Consider the following 19,274-nt stretch of genomic DNA (forward strand, 5'->3'; position numbering starts at 1 on the left):
CATAAACATCAAATGAGATAATGCACTTAGAAAAGTAAAAAACAAACAAAAAAACTTATAAAAAGGACAATTTTATCATGTACTGAAGGTGGTAGAATAAAAAAAATTAAACGTTTTTATTCTCACTTCTCCTTCAGCTTTTATTCTCACTTCCTTTACAGCTTTCATTTAAACTTGAAGTTTCAAGAGAAAATTCACTTTTGAAGTTTTCACTTTTTAAGTGATAATAGGGTCACAGGTTCTTTCGTTCCAGCCTTCTTGTGTTGCTCCCACTCCCTTTTCTTTCTCACATGTAATTTTTTTTTCCATTTCTTTAAATAGTATCTGAACTGGCACTCACAATAGCTCAGGGAAGGAGAAACTGGGACAAGCCTGATTAACCCATTTTGCAGGCCAGGAAACTGAGGCAGATCCCAGTTGCCTCCGAAGCTCTGACTCAGCATGAAGGGAGCCTTGCCGCTCTCTGCGCCTTTTCTAAGCAAATAGAACAAAACTAACCCTGCTAGGTTTCCAAGCTTGGATCTCAAACACTCCTTCAGCGTTCACCCACGGCGTTCCTCCCCCGCCCTGCGCCATCCTTCTCAATGCCGCCCCCACCTCGGAAGCAGGTGGTAGGCTCCGCACCCAACGCGCATGCGCGCGGCACCGTGGGGCGGGGGCAGGGCGGGACTGGGGGCGGAGTGTGCGCGGGCTCGGTTTTGGGCCGCGGCGGGAGCAGGAGTCGCCGCCACTCGAGTGCGCAGGCGCCTGGCGGTTGCCGGTCTCACCATGGAGCGGAAAGGTGAGCGGTGGAGCGACGTCCGCCACGAGGGGCAACGGCCGCTGGGGCGAGGCTCGGGTCAGCGCCGAGAGCTTAGCCTAACAGCCGCGGTTCGGTCCCCGGGCGTTGCGGCGCCCCTCCATTGAGGTGGCGCCGCCCCACACCCCCCGCTTCTGGGCTGCGGGTCCGCGCCCCTCTGCCCCGGCGTCCTACAGCGCCGGCCGTCGCCGCCCCTTGTTCCCCGCCAGGCCGGCTAGCGCCTTGGGGCCACTCCAGCGCCCGGCCCTTGGCGGGCGAGGCACCCGCCCGCCCGCCAGCCCCCTGACCCGGCCCGAGACCCCTCCGGCGCATCCCGCCCGGGCGCTACTCTGTGCCCCGTGGGCCTCCAGCCCCCCGGCCGGCCGCCTCGCCGGAGCCTCCGCGCTCGCCCCGCATCCGCCCCCGAGGCAGGCCCGGCCGCCCGGCCTGGCGCCCCTGCTGGGTCTCCACCCTCACCTTGGTGGCCTCCTTTACTCCACATTCGCCCTTCATCCATCCCTCTCTCCTGCAGTGCTTGCGCTCCAGGCCCGAAAGAAAAGGACCAAGGCCAAGAAGGACAAAGCGCAAAGAAAGTGAGTCTTGTACCCCAACATCCCATTCTTTGGATTTCCTCCGACACCTTTTCTGCCCTGGTTTCACGTCTTGAATGTGCACCGGGTTTGGGCACCCCGTGGCCGCAGCCACATGGCCTCGGGGCAGCTCGGAGGGTCGCCCTCCAGCAACCATGTGGAAGAGAGCTGCTGTTGCTGAACGCCAGGCCTGGGTCTTAGCAGCCCCAGGCCTGCTGGAAAGGGCTGTCGGAGGAGGACCAGAGCCCGCCCAGTACCTTTCCTCCCCAACTCCACAGAGGAGGCACAAACTTCCCTAGATTGGACTCCCCCCCCCCGCCCCCCCACCTCACCCCACACACCGGAGCTGGTAGATCATTATCCGTCTGTTTCTGAACTCTGGTCTCTCTTTCTTACCTGCTCCTCAGCGTCTTAACTTGCCTCCGACGTCTGCATGGTAGGCCTTCAGGAAATTCTTGAATGAATTTTTCCGTGTTTACTTTGGGTTCTACCAGCCACACACTCCCTTTCATAGAGAACGGCATGGGACTTTTCCCTGGGTTAGTCAACTTCCTGAGCCTGCAAGGCGCATCTCCTTTTTCGCAGTGTGCCGGCAGACCGCTGTGTATACAGTATCTGTTAACTGCTTCTTTTCTGTCTTAACCTCAACCAAATGCAGATAATCTTCTGGAGTGTGCGTCACAATAGTAACGGGAGAGTTCTTTAACAAACGTTGATGATTCTAGTTTGGTGTATTAAGCGCCACATGTCCAGTTTTATCAGGATGCATAACAGAGGTTTAGTGTTACGGTGGCAAGTTCAAAAGTTGGTCACAGCCTAGTAGAAACTCAGCAGGCTTCAGCAAGTGAGGCTAAGCCTTAAGAACTTTAATCTTGTACTAACGTTTAATTGCAAAGGGTCTTGGAAATCAGCTGTTAGACAATTTGTATTCAGAGAGAGATTCTATGCCTAGTTCTTAATTTTAGATGTATTATTATACTTTTCCATTTAATATTTGATATTTTGTGGCGTTGTATGCGGTGTAATTCTCTGAGCTGATACAACACATTTCAAAGACCTCCCTAGGTCACCCCACTGAATGACAAAACCAGATTAGGGAGGTGTAGGGGTGTGTGTTGTTTTTGGAGGCTACCTACTGTTTGGGGAGAGCACTTAATGACTTCTCTCAATAGAACTAAAGTAGTAGGTGACCTCACCTCTTGCTCCATTTTCTATTCTGTCTTAAGAAATGTATTTTCTAAGTGCTTGGTGACGAAGGCTTGTAAATGTGAGTTTGTGTGTGTCTGTTTGCCTTTGGATTATCCATATATGGGAACCAGTTTTTAATCATAGATTGTTTAATAGAAACAGCAAGGTGCTAACTTGGTCCTAGTATGCAATAGGAATTGAAATGTTTCTTTTCTTTATTCTCTGTATCTAGTTATTTGTGGAATTGATAAAATGTGTTAAAACTTTCTTTTCTGTTGATATAATGAAATTGCAGTTTATATTACTCTATTTTTTAGAAATCCTGGTCTCTCAGACCAATTGTCCAGCTCTCTCTTACCACTTGGAAATTAATTTGAGCTTAGCCCAAATCAAGCTATAATTTGAGAGGTAAATGTGTATAAATGATCATATACTTTAAGCACCAGTTATCTGTTACTTTGGATTATCTATTTAGACCATATTCTTTATTTCTAAAGCCAGATAGATGTGTATCTGTTACTTCATTCACTGCTATTAATAACCTAGAGTTATTTGTGGTGTTAATTGTTTGCAAGTATGGATTATAGATAACCTGGCAGTCATTTTAATATTTCATCTTGAACAACATTGACTCCTGAAAATGTGTGAATGAACTGCCCCATTTACTTGTAATTTCAGAGGTTCTTTATTTTTGGTTTTGTTTTCAATTAATACATTTTTGGTTTTTTGTTTTTAAATTTACCTACCTTTTTGTCTTTTTCTTTTATTTATTTATTTTTTTTGAGGCACGGTCTCCCAGGCTGCAGTGCATTGGTGCGATCTTGGCTCACTGCACCTTCCACCTCCAAGGTTCAAGCAATTCTCTTGTCTCAGCTCCCCAAGTAGCTGGGACTACAGGCGTGTGCCACTACACCTGGTTAATTTTTGTATTTTTTGTAGAGACAGGGTATCGCCATGTTGTTCAGACTGGTTTTGAACTCCTGAGCTCAGGTCCTGCCTCAGCCTCCTAAAGTGTTAGGATTACAGGCATGAGCCACTGCACCTGCCCTTTTTTTCCTTTTTCTTTTTTTCTTTCCTTTGCTTTCTTTTCTTTTTTTTGTTTCCTCAGCCTTCTTTTAAGTAGCTGAAATGTAATTAAGTTGGTTAGAGTACTGTTAGAAGTTCAAGCCCCAAGACTCTGTTCCATGATTTCTAACTGCACTCCTGATGACTTCCAGTTACTTTGCAAAGGCAAGCTGCTAGTTACAGGAGATGAGTCAGAAGGTTTGAGGAAGATTCATGCTATAGAGTTTGGTCTTTGGAGGTAGATGGGGTTTTGAATTCTGATTTTGCTACTTTTTAGCAATCTGACCTTAGACAAGTTAGTTAGGGAAACAGTCTTATGTATATATTGTGACTGGCAGTTCTGTCATCATGAAAACTGATTAGTACCTAAAGGTGTAAAAGCAAACCGGGTCTGGTGGCTCAGGCCTGTATTCCCATCACTTTGAGAGGCTGAGGCGGGTGGATCACCTGAGGTCAGGAGTTTGAAACCGGCTTGGCCAACATGGTGAAGCCCCGTCTCTACTAAAAATACACAATTAGCCAGGCATGGTGGCACACAACTATTATCCCAGCTACTCAGGAGGCTGAGACAGGAGAATCGCTTGAACCCAAGAGGTGGAGGTTGCTGTGAGCCGGGATCGCACCACTGCACTCCAGCCTGGCGACAGAGTGAGACTGTCTCAACAAAACAAAACAAAACAAAACCAGAAAAACCAAAGCTTTTAAATGAAAAATCTTAGAAAGTTTTGGAAGTATTACAGTAAGTAGCATCCTTAGTAATTTAGTCGTGTTGTGGCACAGGCAGAAGGGATTTTCAGTCCCTGGTACCGTAGATCTTAAACCCAGGGTCTTGAAGCTGGTGACAGAAGAACCAAATCTTGGAATTCAGGGCTCCTTTCCAGCTTAGTATTTGTTAGAGTGGATTTCCTTTGGGTTCTTTTCACTGTACTGGAGTATTTGACTTTTTGGATTTTTAATTTTCTTACTTAGACAATTCCTTCTTTTTATTTTTTCAGACACTATGCTTTTATTTACTAACATTAACTAGTTGGTGATGATCTCCATTTTACTTTAAGAGAATTGAGGTTTGTCAGATTACTCCTCTAGAAAATTGCAAAGCTAGGATTTGAACCCAGGTCTGACATACCCAAAGCCCTGGTTACCAATCATGTGTTTCTGAGTGACAGTTCCTTTTGGTGTGTCTTACAATAGGTAAGGTAGAAACTGAGTGAAAAGAGCCTTCTGAATGAGAGACCTCCAGATGCCTGGGGGTTTGGGTGCACTTTCATGACCTACTGTCCTGTGTCTATGAAACAGCACAATCATCTATCTCCCTTTGAGCATTTGGTTTTCAATGTTTATACCAATAGCTGTGAACCTTTGTCTGTTTGTCATAAGCTTTTGTAATTTAACAGTGTATGTCTGTTTTGTTTTATTTTTTTTTGAGACAGGGTCTCACTCTGTCACCCAGGCTGGAGTCCAGTGGTGCAATCTCAGCTCACTGCAATCCCCACCTCCCGGGTTCAGTCCATTCTCCTGATTCATCCTCTCAAGTAGCAGAGATTACAGACATATGCCACCATGCCTGTCTAATTTTTTTCTTTTTTTGAGTAGAGACGGGATTTGGCCAGGCTGGTCTCTCGACCTCAGGTGATTCACCTGCCTTGACCTCTCAAAGTGCTGGGATTACAGGTGTGAGCCACTGTGCCTGGCCTATATGTCTGCTTTTGAACTTGTTTCTATGGAACATAATTCTAGAGTGGATTTCATACCTACTGATTTTATTACTTAGGAAGTTAGTTTGGACAGTAATTTTCACTTTATTTGCAGTTAAATAACTACAGACTTGGTATGCATTTGGTAGTAAAATTATTTAATTTACCTTTCTAACACTGATCTGTGGAGTCAGTTGGGCGATACATTAAAAATTTACTTGAATTTGGCTACAAATTAAAAAAAAAAGAAAAAATTTACAAGAGAAAATACTTAAATATCTAACATTTTTATTCGGTAGGAAGTAGAGCCAGTAAATTGGAAACAATTTTTTAAAATGAAATGGTATTTGATGCTTTTTTTTTTTGGGGGGGGCAGAGTCTTGCTCTGTCACCCAGGCTGGAGTGCAGCAGTGTGATCTCGGCTCACTACAACCTCCGCCTTCTAGGTTCAAGCGATTCTCCTGTCTCAGCCTCCTGAGTAGCTGGGACTACAGGTGCCCGCTGCCACACCCAGGTAATTTTTGTGTTTTTAGTAGAGACGGTTTCACCATGTTGGCCAGGCTGGTCTCAAACTCCTGACTTTGTGATCTGCCCGCCTTGGCCTCCCAAAGTGCTGGGATTACAGGCATGAGCCACTGCACCCGGCCAAAAAATGAAATGGTATTTGATGCTTTTTACACTTAGCAGTGCACCTTGGAAATTGGTTCTATATTTAATATAGTGCAGCCTTACTATTTTTTTTGAGGTCTACCTTTTTCACTAAGTCTTAGAAATAGTTCCATATCAGGACAGAATGAGAACCTCATCTGGCATTCCATTAAATTGATATACCATAATGTATTTTATTTTATTTATTTATTTTGAGGTAGAGTCTTCACCCAGTCTAGAGTGCAGTGGCATGATCTTAGCTCACTACAACCTCCACCTCCCAGGTTCAAGCAATTTTCCTGCCCCAGTCTCCTGAGTAGTTGGGATTATAGGCGCACACCACCCTGCCCAGCCAATTATACTTAATTTTCATTAATAAACATATATATATATATACTTTTAAAGGCAAGAATGGAATCACTGGATGTACTTTTCCCCAGTTAACATCATGAGCATTTTTCATGTATTAAATATTCCACTATGGGCTGTTTCAAGTTTTTCACAGTTAATTCACAAATATGGTGAATAGGCCAGGCGCAGTGGCTCCACGCCTATAATCCCAGCACTTTGGGAGGCCGAGGCTGGTGGATCACGAGGTCAAGAGATTGAGACCATACTGGTCAACATGGTGAAACCCCATCTCTACTAAAAATACAAAAAAAATTAGCTGGGCACGGTGACGCAGCCTGTAGTCCCAGCTACTCGGGAGACTGAGGCAGAATTGCTTGAACCCAGGGGACGGAGGTTGCGGTGAGCCGAGATCACGCCATTGCACTCCAGCCTGGGTAACAAGAGTGAAACTCCGTCTTGAAAAAAGAAAAAAAAAAAAAAAAACAAATATGGTGAATAATCCTTTTTTTTTTTTTTCTTCAGCTAAGACAGCGGAAGAGGTGATTTATTTTATGGTTGTTACACTCGGCCACAAGTAAACACAGAAATAGTCCAGAATGTCACAGGTCCAGGGCAAAGGACCAACATGGGCAGTTTTGGTTATGAGCAAGGTGGGTCTCAGAGGTGATCGGCGATCAGATGGCAATGAAGTTCTAGATCCATTGAGACAAGCCCTAGACAGTAGCATGCAGTCCCACAACTTGGACCAGCAACCCCAGCGTCTGGCATTCCATGTTTCTGCTCCTGTGGCCTCCACGGTGCAACAAGCTAGCGGTTTACTTGGACCTCTGCCTCATCTTTCTTCTTTTGCACTTCACCCTGCGCATTCGTTTCTTCCTCCACTTGGCTTTCATGGCGCAGAGGTTTCCAAAAAAAATGGCGCTAAGGCCGAGAGCGTGAATAATCTTTTGGACAAATCATAGCTCACATCAGTGATTATTTCCTTAGGATAAATACTTAGAATGGTATATACATTTTTACTATTTTTAGTTCATATTGTCAGAATTTTCTCTAGCAAGATTTAACAGGTTTGGCCAGGCATGGTGGCTGAAGCCTGTAATCCCACCACTTTGGGAGGCAGAGGCAGGAGCATCACTTGAGGTCAGGAGTTGGAGACCAGCCTGGCCAGCATGGTGAAACCCCACCTCTACTGAAATTAGCCAGAGGTGGTGGCAGGTGCCTGTAATCCCAGCTACACAGGAGACTGAGGCAGGAGAATCGCTTGAACCCAGGAGGTGGAGATTGCAGTGAGCCAAGATTGCACCACTGCACTCCAGTCTGGGCAATAAAGCAAGATTCCATTTCAAAAAAAAAAAAAGGTTTAACTCTTATTCATTAAATAGTTTTTGAAATCCCACCCTGTCCCAAGCACTATTTTCCATCCTTGGGATTCAACAGTGAAAGAAAAACATTCCTGTCCCCTTGGCTACTATATTATTATAGTGGGAGGGGAGACAGAATAAATGATAGACATAAGTAAACTATATAGGATATTAGGTGATTAGGTGGAGAAAAAAAGAGAAAGATAAATGGGGGTTGAGAAGTGGAGATAAGATTGCAGTTTTAAATAGGGTGATGGAGGCCACATTGAAAAGGTGACATTTGAACAAAGACTTGGAAGAGGACTGCCCCAGGGAAAGCAGTGGAAGTGGGAGTGTTCTTGTATCTCCTGTGTAGCCACCAGAACTAGGTAATATTACTTGAAAAATCTTGCCAAATCTGATAATCTGTAAAGTACCTTGTAATTTTGAATTTTTTTTTTTTTGCCCATTTTTAGTATTAGATTTTTTATCTTTATCTTAAGAGCTCTTTATTAAGAATGTATCCTGGGCCCGGCATGGTGGCTCACGCCTGTAATCCCAGCACTTTGGGAGGCCGAGGTGGGTGGATCACGAGGTCAAGAGATCAAGACCATCCTGGCCAACATAGTGAAACCCTGTCTCTACTAAAATATAAAAATTAGCTGGGCATGGTGGCGTGAGTCTGTAGTCCCAGCTACTCAGGAGCTGAGACAGGAAAATTGCTTGCACCTGGGAGGCGGAGGTTGCAGTGAGCCGAGATCGCACCACTGCACTCCAGCCTGGCACCTGGCGACAAAACAAGACTGTCTCAAAAAAAAAAAAAAGAATGTGTCCTGGCCGAGTGTGGTGGCTCATGCCTATAATCCCAGCACTTTGGGAGGCCGAAGCAGGCAGATCACGAGGGGTCAGGACTTCAAGACTATCCTGGCTAACATGGTGAAACCCTATACTAAAAATACAAAAAATTCGCCGGGCAAGGTGGCCGGCGCCCATAGTCCCAGCTACTCAGGAGGCTGATGCAGGAGAATCACTTGAACTCGGGAAGCAGAGGTTGCAGTGAGCCAAGATTGCGCCACTGCACTCCAGCTTGGGCAACAGAGTGAGACTCCATCTCAAAAAAAAAAGGAGAAAAAAATGTGTCCTTTGTTATATGGCAGATTTTTATTTCTCAGCTTGTTATCGATCCTTCAAATGTCACTTATAGTGTGCTTTTTACATAAATTGATTTTTAAAACTGTCAAGTCCATCTTTTTCTTTGCTTTTTATTTTTATTTATTTATTCATTTTTGAGATGGAGTCTCATCCTGTCACCCAGGCTGGAGTGCAGGGGAGCAATCTCGGCTCACTGCAACCTCCACCTACTGGGTCAAGGTCAACTACTATATCTTATTTAAAAATTGCATTTTTAATTGTGTGTGATTCCCTTAAGTATAAATATATACTTGCAAAAGTGCATTTCTAGAACTCCTCTTGTCAGAAAATTTTGTTCTTTCCTTCCTCTGTAATTTCATTTGTTAGTAAGTTTTGTGTACATTAGTGTTTCTGCTACAGTGAGGCCCAGGCTTGACAAATTACCATTTTCCTTTAGATAACTTGAAACCAGCAACTTGTTGATGTGTTAAAGTGAATAAGCCTGTGAGTATTTGGGAATTCCCTTATTAAAAGTGAAGAAGGCTGTGCACAGTGGCTCATGCCTGTAATCCCAGCACTTTGGGAGGCCAAGGCCTTGAGCTCAGGAACTTGAGACTAGCCTGGGCAACATGGCAAGATCCTGTCTCTTCTAAAAACACGAAAGTTAGCTAGGTATCGTGGCACATGCCTGTAGTCCCAGTTACTCAGGAGACTGAGGTGAGAGGATCACTTGAGCCTAGGAGGTAGAGGCTGCAGTGAGTTTTGATTATGCCACTGCACTCCAGCCTAGGTGACAGAGGGGAGACCCTTGTCTCCAAAAAAAAAAAAAAGAGAGATGATCAACTAAAATCAATTTAGACCTTGTTGAATAACTGGCACATTTTTGTGGGGTTTTTCTCACTTTAGGTAAGCTCTTTTGCTCATGCTCTCCAAATCCTCTAATTGTTACTGCTTTGGGGATATTTTTAAATTGGCTGAAGTATTACCTTAGAAGCATACCTCGGAGATACTTTGGGTTCACATTCAGTTCTAGACCACCTCAAAGCAATCCACACAATTTTTTTGTTTCCCAATGCATATAAAAGTTATGTTTGCGGCCGGGCATGGTGACTCACGCCTGTAATCCAAGCACTTTGGAGGCCAAGGCAGGCGGATCACCTAAGGTCGGGAGTTCAAGACCAGTCTGACCAACATGGTGAAACCCCGTCTTAAAAAAAAAAAAAAAGTTATGTTTGCATTGTATTGTAGTCTGTTAATGGTGCAGTAGCATTATGTCTTTTAAAAATGTACAGACAGGCCGGGTGCGGTGGCTCAGGAGGCTGAGGCGGGCGGATCACTTGAGGTCAGGAGTTCAAGACCAGCCTGGCCAACATGGTGAAACCTCGTCTCTAAAAAAAAAAGAAAAGAAAAAAAAATGTACAGACCTTACTTTAAAAATGTTATTGCTAAAAAATGCTAAAGATCATCTTAGCCCTCAGTGAGTCGTGATCTTTTTGCTAGTATAAAGGGTCTTGCCGCAATAATTTTTTTTTTTAAGAGAGATGTGATCTAGCTCTTTTGCCCAGGCTGGAGTCCAGTGGTGCTGTCATAGCTCACTGCAGCCTCCAACTCCTGGGTGCATGCATTCCTCCTGCATCAGTCTCCTAAGTAGCTGGGATTACAGGCACTTGCTACCATGCCCAGCTAATTTTATTTTTTGGGGGTAGATCTCATTACGTTGCCCTCAAGCTGGCCTTGAGCTCTTGGCCTCAGGCAATCCTCCTACCTTTTTGAGTAGTTGGGGTTAAGGGTGTAAACCACTGCACCCACCTATGGTCTTGCCTCAGTATTGATAGCTGCTGATTGATGAGGATGTGGCTGCTCAAGGTTGGAGTGGCTGTGGCAATTTCTTAAACAATGAAGTTGGCTGCATCTATTGACCCTTCCTTTCACAAAGATTTTTCTGTTGCGTGTGATGATGTTTGATAGTATTTAACCCACAGAGGAACTTGTTTCAAAATTGTAGTCAGTCCTCTCAAACTCTGCTACTTTATCAATTAAGTTTGTTCTATTCTAAATCCCTTGTTGTCATTTCAACAATGTTCACAGTATCTTTACCAATAGTAGATTACATCTCAAGAAACCACTTTCTGCTGGATATGGTGGCATGTGCCTGTGGTCCTAGCTACTTGAGAGGCTGAGGCGGGAGGATCACTTGAGCCCAGGAGTTCAACACTAGCCTGGGCAACATAACAAGATCTTGAGATAGCTGTTAAGAACAAAAAAGGAAAGAAACTACTTTCTTTTTTTAAAAAAAATATTTATTTATTTTGAGGCAGGGTCTCACTGTGTTGCGCATGCTGGTATTGAACTCCTGGGCTCAAGCTGTCCTCCCACCTTGGCCTCCCAAAGTGCTGGGATTACAGGCGTGAGCCACTATGCCCAGCCAAGTAACTACTTTCTTTGCTTATCCATAAGAAGCAGCTCCTCATCTGTTCAAGTTTTATCATGAGATTGGAGCAATTCAGTCACATCTTCAGGATCCATGTCTAATTCTAGTTCTTTTGCTGTTTCTACCACATCTGCAGTTACTTCCTCCACAGAAGTCTTGAACGTTTCAGTCATGCATGAGGGTTGGAATTAACTTCTTCCAAACTCCTGTTAATGTTGATATTTTTACCTCTCTCCATGACTGTTCTTAATGGCGTATAGAATGGGGAATCCTTTCCAAAAGGTTTTCAACTGATTTTTCCCAGACCCATCAGAGGAATCACTGTGGTAGCTATTGCCTTATCAAATGTGTTTCTTAAATAATAAGACTTGAAAGTTGACATGACTCCTTGATCCATCGGCTATAGAATGGATGTTATGTCAGTAGGCATGGAAACAACATTAATCTCTTAGTACATCCCCATCAGAGCTCTTGGGTGACTAGATACATTGTGAATGAGTGGTAATATTTTGAAAGAAATCTGTTTTTCTGAGCAGAATGTCTCAAGAGTGGCCTTAAAATATTCCGTAAACCATGCAGTAAACGGATGTTCTGTCATCTAGGCTTTGCTGTTCCATTTATAGAGCACAGGCAGAGTAGATTTAGCATAATTCTTTTTTATTTTTTTTTGAGACGGGGTTTCACCATGTTGGTCAGACTGATCTCAAGCTCCTGACCTCAGGTAATCCACCCGCCTCAGCCTCCCAAAGTGCTGGGATTACAGGCATGAGCCACCGCACCCGACTGATTTAGCATAATTCATTTTTTTTTTTTTGAGACGGAGTTTCGCTCTTGTTACCCAGGCTGGAGTGCAATGGCGCGATCTCAGCTCACCGCAACCTCCGCCTCCTGGGTTCAGGCAATTCGCCTGCCTCAGCCTCCTGAGTAGCTGGGATTACGGGCACGCGCCACCATGCCCAGCTAATTTTTTGTATTTTTAGTAGAGACGGGGTTTCACCATGTTGACCAGGATGGTCTCGATCTCTTGACCTCATGATCCACCTGCCTCAGCCTCCCAAAGTGCTGGGATTACAGGCGTGAGCCACCACTCCCGGCTAGCATAATTCTTAAGAGCCCTAAGATTTTTAGAATGGTAAATTAGTATTGGCCTCAACTTAAAGTCACTAGGTGCGTTAGCTGCTAACAAGATAGTCAGTCTGTCCTTTGAAGCTTTGAAGCCAGGCATTGACGTCTCTCCTGCTATGAAAGTCCTAGATGGCATCATCTTCAAACAGAAGGCTGTTTTGTCTACACTGAAAATCTGCTGTTTAGTGTAGCCACCTTCATCAGTTATCTTATCTTCTGGATAACTTGCTGCAGCTTCTTCATAAGCACTCACCACTTTACCTTGCATGTACTTTTTTTTTTTTTAAGATGGAATTTCACTCTTATTTGCCCAGGCTGGAGTGCCCTGGTGCAATCTCAGCTTTGCTCACTGCAGCCTCCACCTGCTGGATTCAAGCAATTCTCTTGCCTCGGCCTCCCAAGTATCTGGGATTACAGGCATGCGCCACCACACCCAACTAATTTTGTATTTTTAGTAGAGACAGGGTTTCTCCATATTGGTCAGGCTGGTCTCGAACTCCCGACCTCAGGTGATCTGCCCACCTCAGCCTCCCAAATAGCTAGGATTACAGGTGTTAACCACTGTGCCTGGCTGCCTTGCACTTTTACGGAGATGGCTTCTTTCTGTAAACATAATGAACCAACCTACCTTAAAATTTTTCTTCTGCACCTTCCTCACCTCTCTCAAACTTCATAAAATTGAACAGTTAGGGCCTTGCTCTGGATTGGGTTTTGGCTAAAGAGAATGTTGTGGTTGGCTTGATCTTCTATTCAGAACACTAAAACTTTCTCCATCTCAGAAATGAGGTTTATATTAGTCTGTTCTCACGCTGCTATACAGAATACTATGTGAGGCTGGGTAATTATAAAGGAAAGAGGTTTAATTAACTCACAGTTCTCCAGGCTTAATAGGAAGCATGGCTAGAAGGCCTCAGGAAACTTAGAATCATGGCCAAAGGTGAAGGGGAAGCAGGCACCTTCTTCACAAATAGGAGGGAGTGTGTGCAAGCACAAAGAAGTGCCACACTTTAAAACCATCAGCTCTCATGAGAACTGTCACAAGAACAGCGTTGAGGGAACCAACCCCATGAACTAATCACCTCCCACCTGGTCTCTCTCCTGACACATGGGGATTGCAATTCAAGATGAGATTTGGGTGGGGACACAGCCAAACCATATCATTTCACTCTTGGCCGCTCCCAAATCTCTTGTCCTCACATTTCAAAACATAATCATGCCTTCCCAACCATCCCCCACAGTCTTAACTCATTCCAGCATTAACTCAAAAGTCCAAGTCCAAAGTCTCATCTGAGACAAGGCAAGTCCCTTCCACCTATGAGCCTATAAAATCAAAAGCAAGTTAGTTACTTCCAAGATACAATGGGGATACAGGCACTGGGTAAATGTTCCCATTCCAAATGGGAGAAATTGCCCAAAACAAAGGGGTTACAGACCCCATTCAAGTCTGAAATCTAGGCAGGCAGTCATTAAATCTTAAAGCTCCAAAACAATCTCTTTTGACTCTGTGTCTCACATCCAGGGCATGCTGATGCAAGGGGTGGGATCCCATAGCCTTGGGCAGCTCCTTCACAGGCTAGCATTGAGTGCCTGGTACGTGGTGCAAGCTATTGGATCTACTGTTCTGGGGTCTGAAGGATGCTGACCCTCTTCTCACAGCTCCACTAGGCAATGCCCCAGTGGGAACTCTGTGTGGGGGCTCTAAACCCCCCGCCCACATTTCCCCTTTGCATGACCCTAGCACAGGTTCTCCATGAGGGCTCCACCCCTGCAGCAGACTTACGCCTGGACATCCAGGTGTTTCTATATGTCCTCTGACATCTAGGTGGAGATTCAGTTCTCCTGTGCACCCACAGGCCCAACACCATGTGGAAGCTGCCAAGGCTTGGGGCTTGCACCCTCTGAAGCAATGGCCCAAGCTGTACTTTGCCCCTTTTAGTTTTTTCCTCCTAAGCCTCTTGGTCTGTGATGGAAGAGGCTACTGCCAAGATCTCTGACATGCCCTGAAGACATTTTCCCTATTGTCTTGGTGATTAAGCAGCCAGCTTGAATTTCTCTCCAGAAAATTGTTTTTTCTTTTCTATTCCATGGTCAGGCTACACATTACCCAAACTTATTCTTTGCTTCCGTTTTAAGCATAGTCCCAATTTTAAATGATCTCTTTCTGAATGCATAAAACTAAATGCTTTCAGAATAATCCAGGTCACGTCTTGAATGTTTTGCTGCTTAGAAATTTCTTCTGCCAGATATCCTAAATCATCTCTGTCAAGTTCAAAGTTCCATAGATCTCTAGGGCAGGGGCAGAATGCCACCAGTCTTTTTGCCAAAGCATAGCATGAGTGACCTTTACTACAGTTCTCAGTAAGTTCTTTGTCTCCATCTGAGACCACTTTAGCCTGGACTTCATTGTTCACCTTACTATCAGCTTTGTGGTCAAAACAATTCAACAAGTCTCTAGGAAGCTCCAAACTTCCCTACATCTTTCTGTCTTCTGAGCCCTCCAAACTGTGCCAACCTCTGCCTGTTACCCAGTTCCAAAGTTGGTTCCACATTTTCAAGTATCTTTATAGTAGTACCCCACTCTCTGTGGTACCAATTTACTGTATTAGTCCATTTTCACACTGCTATAAAGAATATTACCTGAAACTGGGTATATAAAGGAAAGAGGTTTAATTGACTTACAGTTCCACAGGCTTAACAGGAAGTATGGTGAAGAAGGCTCAGGAAACTTAAAATTGTGGTGGAAGGTGAAGGGGAAGCAGGGACCTTCTTCACGAGGTGGCAGGAGGGAGCGTCTGTGAGAATGAGGAAGTGCCACATTTACATCAGCTCTCATGAGAACTCACTCACCATCAGGGAACACCGTGGGGGAAACCACCCCCATGATCCAATCACCCCCTACCTGGTCCCTCTGCTGACATGTGGGGATTGCAATTTTATGTGAGATTTGGGTGGGGTCACAGAGCCAAACTATATCAAGGCTGTTTCTCTTTATTATTCATGTGTTCACTCCATCTTATTTTTTATTTTTTTTGTGTCAGAGTTTCACTCTTATGGCCTAGGCTGAAGTGCAATGGCGTGATCTTCACTCATTGCAACACCTGCCTCCCAGGTTGAAGCGATTCTCCTGCCTCAGCCTCCCAAGTAGCTGGGATTACAGGCATGCACCACCATGCCCAGCTAATTTTGTATTTTTAGTAGAGATGAGGTTTCACTATGAAACCTCAGGTGATCCTCCCACCTTGGCCTCCCGAAGTGCTAGGATTACAGGCGTGAGCCACCATGCCCAGCTTCACTCCATCTTATTTTAAAGCAAATCCCAGGCATCATATTATTTTATAAATTATAAACTCGTAATATTTTAAAGCATAGCTACAGTAGTATAATCGCCCTACATTTTTTTAAACAAGTCTTTAATGTCAAGTATTCAATTTGTGTTCAAATTTTCCTAATTTTCTTTGGATCAGGATCCACCAAGTTCTTCCATTGCCTTTGTTTGAAAAGTCTCTAGTCTTTTACTCTGTAGGTTCTCTGTGGTTCTTTTCCTTGCAAATTTGTTTTTGCCAAACTACCTATTGATGGTGGTGTGAATGTTCATCAGGAAGTTTACACTACCACCAATGTTGTCTCTTTTTTGGGGGTGCTAGTGGCTATTGATCATTGCTTAGATCCATTAATTTATTTAGAGTTTCTAAATAGTAATAGTCTATTCCTTAATTTATTAATTGTAATACTTCTATAAGGAGATACTTTACCTCATAAATTTGGTTACCCAGAGAGAGAGTTGACAGATTCCTAGCATCCTCCAAAATGACCAATAAACATTTGATTATAAACTCACAGATTTGAACATATTTGTGGTTCAGTTCATGAAAGTGGGATTTTTTTCTTTACAGTTTTACAGAGGTATGATTAAAATCACTAATTTTAAATGTGCTATTCAGTGGTTTTTAGTATGTTCATAGAGTTGTTCAAACATCGCTGCAATGTAAATTTAGATGGTTTTCATCAACCCCAGAAGAAACCTATACTAATTAGCAGTCATCCCCTATGACCCCCAACACTGCCCCACCTTCAGCCTTAGAACAGCCACTAATCTACTTTCTGTGTCTATGGATTTTCCTGTTCTGGACATTTCATATCATTGTAATCATAACATATGTGGTCTTTTGTGACTGGCTTCTTTTACTTAGCATAATGTCTTAAATATTCATGGATGGCTCACACCTGTAATCTCAGCCCTTTGGCAGGCTGAGGCTGGTGGATCGTTTGGGGCCAGGACAGCAGCCTGGCCAACGTGGCCTAACCCTGTCTCTACCAAAAATACAAAAATCAGCCGAGTATGATGGTGCATGCCTATAATCCCAGCTACTCAGGAGCCTGAGGCACTAGAATCACTTGAACCTGGGAGGAGGAGGTTGCAGGGAGCTGAGATCATGCCACTGTACTCCAGCCCAGGTGACAGAGTGAGACTCTGTCCCTAAAAAAATAAAATAAAATTCATACATGTTGTGACATGTGTGGTTGTTATTTTTAATGTCTGTCCACTCTGGCTAATTGGAGTTTTTTTCATGATGGGTCCTGAATTCAACCTGAGATGTATTTTACAGCTTTTTTTAAATCTGGTGTGACTGTACGTCTAGGCTTATCTTGTACATTTTCTGCCCCCAGCTAGGATATAGCTCTGTCTCCAAGAAGCCTTTTAGTGGGAAATGGCATTTGGAGACCATAATCTGAGTGCTTAAGGAGCTTATTACTAGTCAAGTTAGTTAGTCATTGTTCTAGGCCTTTTCTGTGACTAGAGCTAGGAAATAAATTATGTTTTTTCATTTAAAAAAGAAATAATGAGTTCATGTTATACTTAAACATGGAATCACAGGACCCAAGGATTTTTCTTTGATTTTATATTTTACTCTTCTTTATCTCATGCTAAAAATCCCAGTTCTCAACAGCACCGTGATTGCTCATTTTCTTTTTCCTACAATGTATACACAACAGTCTTAGAATTACAATTTCAGCACTACCTCGACAATATGATTACTAAGGAAGATAATAATTTTTGTTATTGTTCTTAGGTGATATTTCGCTGGGGATGTAGAATGAAGTGACTGAATTTTATAGTTGCATTTGACTAGTTTCTTGCTGTGAGATTGTTACCACCTAGTTTCTTAGATTCATGTGTTTCATTTTGCTTTCATTTTCATCACCTTAAAATCTAAGTCTTGCAGAATTATTTGGGTCATCTAGGCTTATTGCTTAAAATAAATGTTGTATGTAATTTGTGATTATGTTGGGTTTTTTTTTAGAATATGGCTTATGAAGCATACTGTAAGATAAAAGGGAATGGTGCTTATTAGAGTATGTGAAGTGTGCCTCCTCCTTTATATCTAAAGAAGAAAAGGTTTCTTCACTCCTGTTACTCTATGAGAAGATGAGTCCACTGTTACCACGTCTTCAGCTTTTTCAAGAGAAGCTAGAAATCTTTGTTTTTATGTGATTCTCCAGATTGTTTAGTGTTTACAACTTTTGCTTGTCTGTTTTTTGTTCTTTATTTGAGATAAGGTCTCAGTCAGTCACCTGGGCTGAAGTGCAGTGGTGTGATCATAGGTCACTGCAATCTCAAACTCCTGGGCTCAAGCATTCCCACTGCCTCAACCTCCTGAGTAGCAAGGACTACACCAGGCCCCCTTAATTTCTAATTTTTTTTTTTTTTTTTGGTAGAGATGGGGTCTTACTCTGTTGACCAGGCTGGTCTTGAACTCGTGACCTCAAGGGATCCTCCCATTGCCTTGGCCTCCCAAATTGCTAGAATTACAGGTGTGAGCCACAGTGCCCACCCCACGACTTTATTCAAAAAACATTGTATATTTATGTTTACAGTCAGGATTCAGCTTGCAGCCTGCAGTATGTAATCTCTGCCTCAGAGTCTTTATGATGAAAGATATTAATAAGCCTACTGTTGCAAGTTCCTTTCTCAGAATGATGATATTAAGCACAGTTGTGGAAGAGCCCCATGGTTCTGTGGGCCTCTTAGTGGAGGATTAGCTTTGGAAATTTGAAAAAGACCAACAAAGATCAACTGTGAAGACCATAGAATCCATTTTTTCAACTAATTTAACAAGGTATAACTTCAGAAAGCTATCAGAACCCCACAAAATAATTTGAATACACTTAATTTTCAGATAACTGTAGTAAAATATTTCCACAAAACACAAAAATCAGTTGGCAGAAGCTAGCTAAATAAAAATCATGGCTCAGCATGGTGGCTCATGCCTATAATCCCAGCACTTTGGGAGGCCAAGGCCAGAGGATCAGCTGAGCTTGGGAATTCAAGACCACTCTAGGCAGTTCAGTGGAAGTCTGTCTTAAAAAAAAAATTAGCTGGGTGTTGTGAAGCATGTTTATAGTCCCAGCTATTCGGAAGACCGAAGTGGGATTGCTTGAGCCTGGAAGGTCAGGGCTGCAGTTTGCCGTAATCATGCCACTGTACTCCAGCCTGGGCAACAATGAGACCCTAACTCAAAAAAACAGTAATAAAATAATATAAAAATCATGTTTATTTGTAGCATGGCGTGCCTTTGTGTTGATAAAGTCCAGATATGTAATTCATTGCTTAATTTATTGATGGCTTAAATGCCTTGAACAATATTGATGGGTAATTTAGGATGACATATCAAGAAGTTTCAGAAACTTTAATATATATTTTAACTACCATGTAAGAATTGTCACCAATAGTGGTGAACAAACATCAACTGTATGAATTTTGGTACTGGTAGTCAATCATGTTGATAACTTTTATATATAATTTACTCAAATTTTAAATTTTATGATCTGTCATAGTGTCGTAGAGGCCTAGGCATTTTAAACAAGGCTAACAGTCCTTTTGGGGGTAGTCTTGTGATTTTTTTTTGAGACAGAGTCTGTCACTCTGTCGCC

The 19,274-nt window shown here is 43.2% G+C and overlaps 1 protein-coding gene across 1 annotated transcript in view; it reads left to right on the top strand.

Moving 5' to 3' along the window:
* Positions 1–768: 768 nt before the first annotated feature.
* Positions 769–19,274, top strand: part of SRPK1 (SRSF protein kinase 1) — an 83,718-nt gene continuing 65,212 nt past the window's right edge. Inside the window, 2 exon segments of the mRNA XM_012461594.2 lie at positions 769–888; positions 890–1,371. Of these exon segments, the coding sequence (XP_012317017.2) occupies positions 769–888; positions 890–1,371 (602 nt within the window).

This window comes from Aotus nancymaae, unplaced genomic scaffold (assembly GCF_030222135.1).
Source record: "Aotus nancymaae isolate 86718 unplaced genomic scaffold, 86718_ANA_hifiasm-v0.15.2.pri h1tg000040l, whole genome shotgun sequence".
Taxonomy (NCBI): domain Eukaryota; kingdom Metazoa; phylum Chordata; class Mammalia; order Primates; family Aotidae; genus Aotus; species Aotus nancymaae.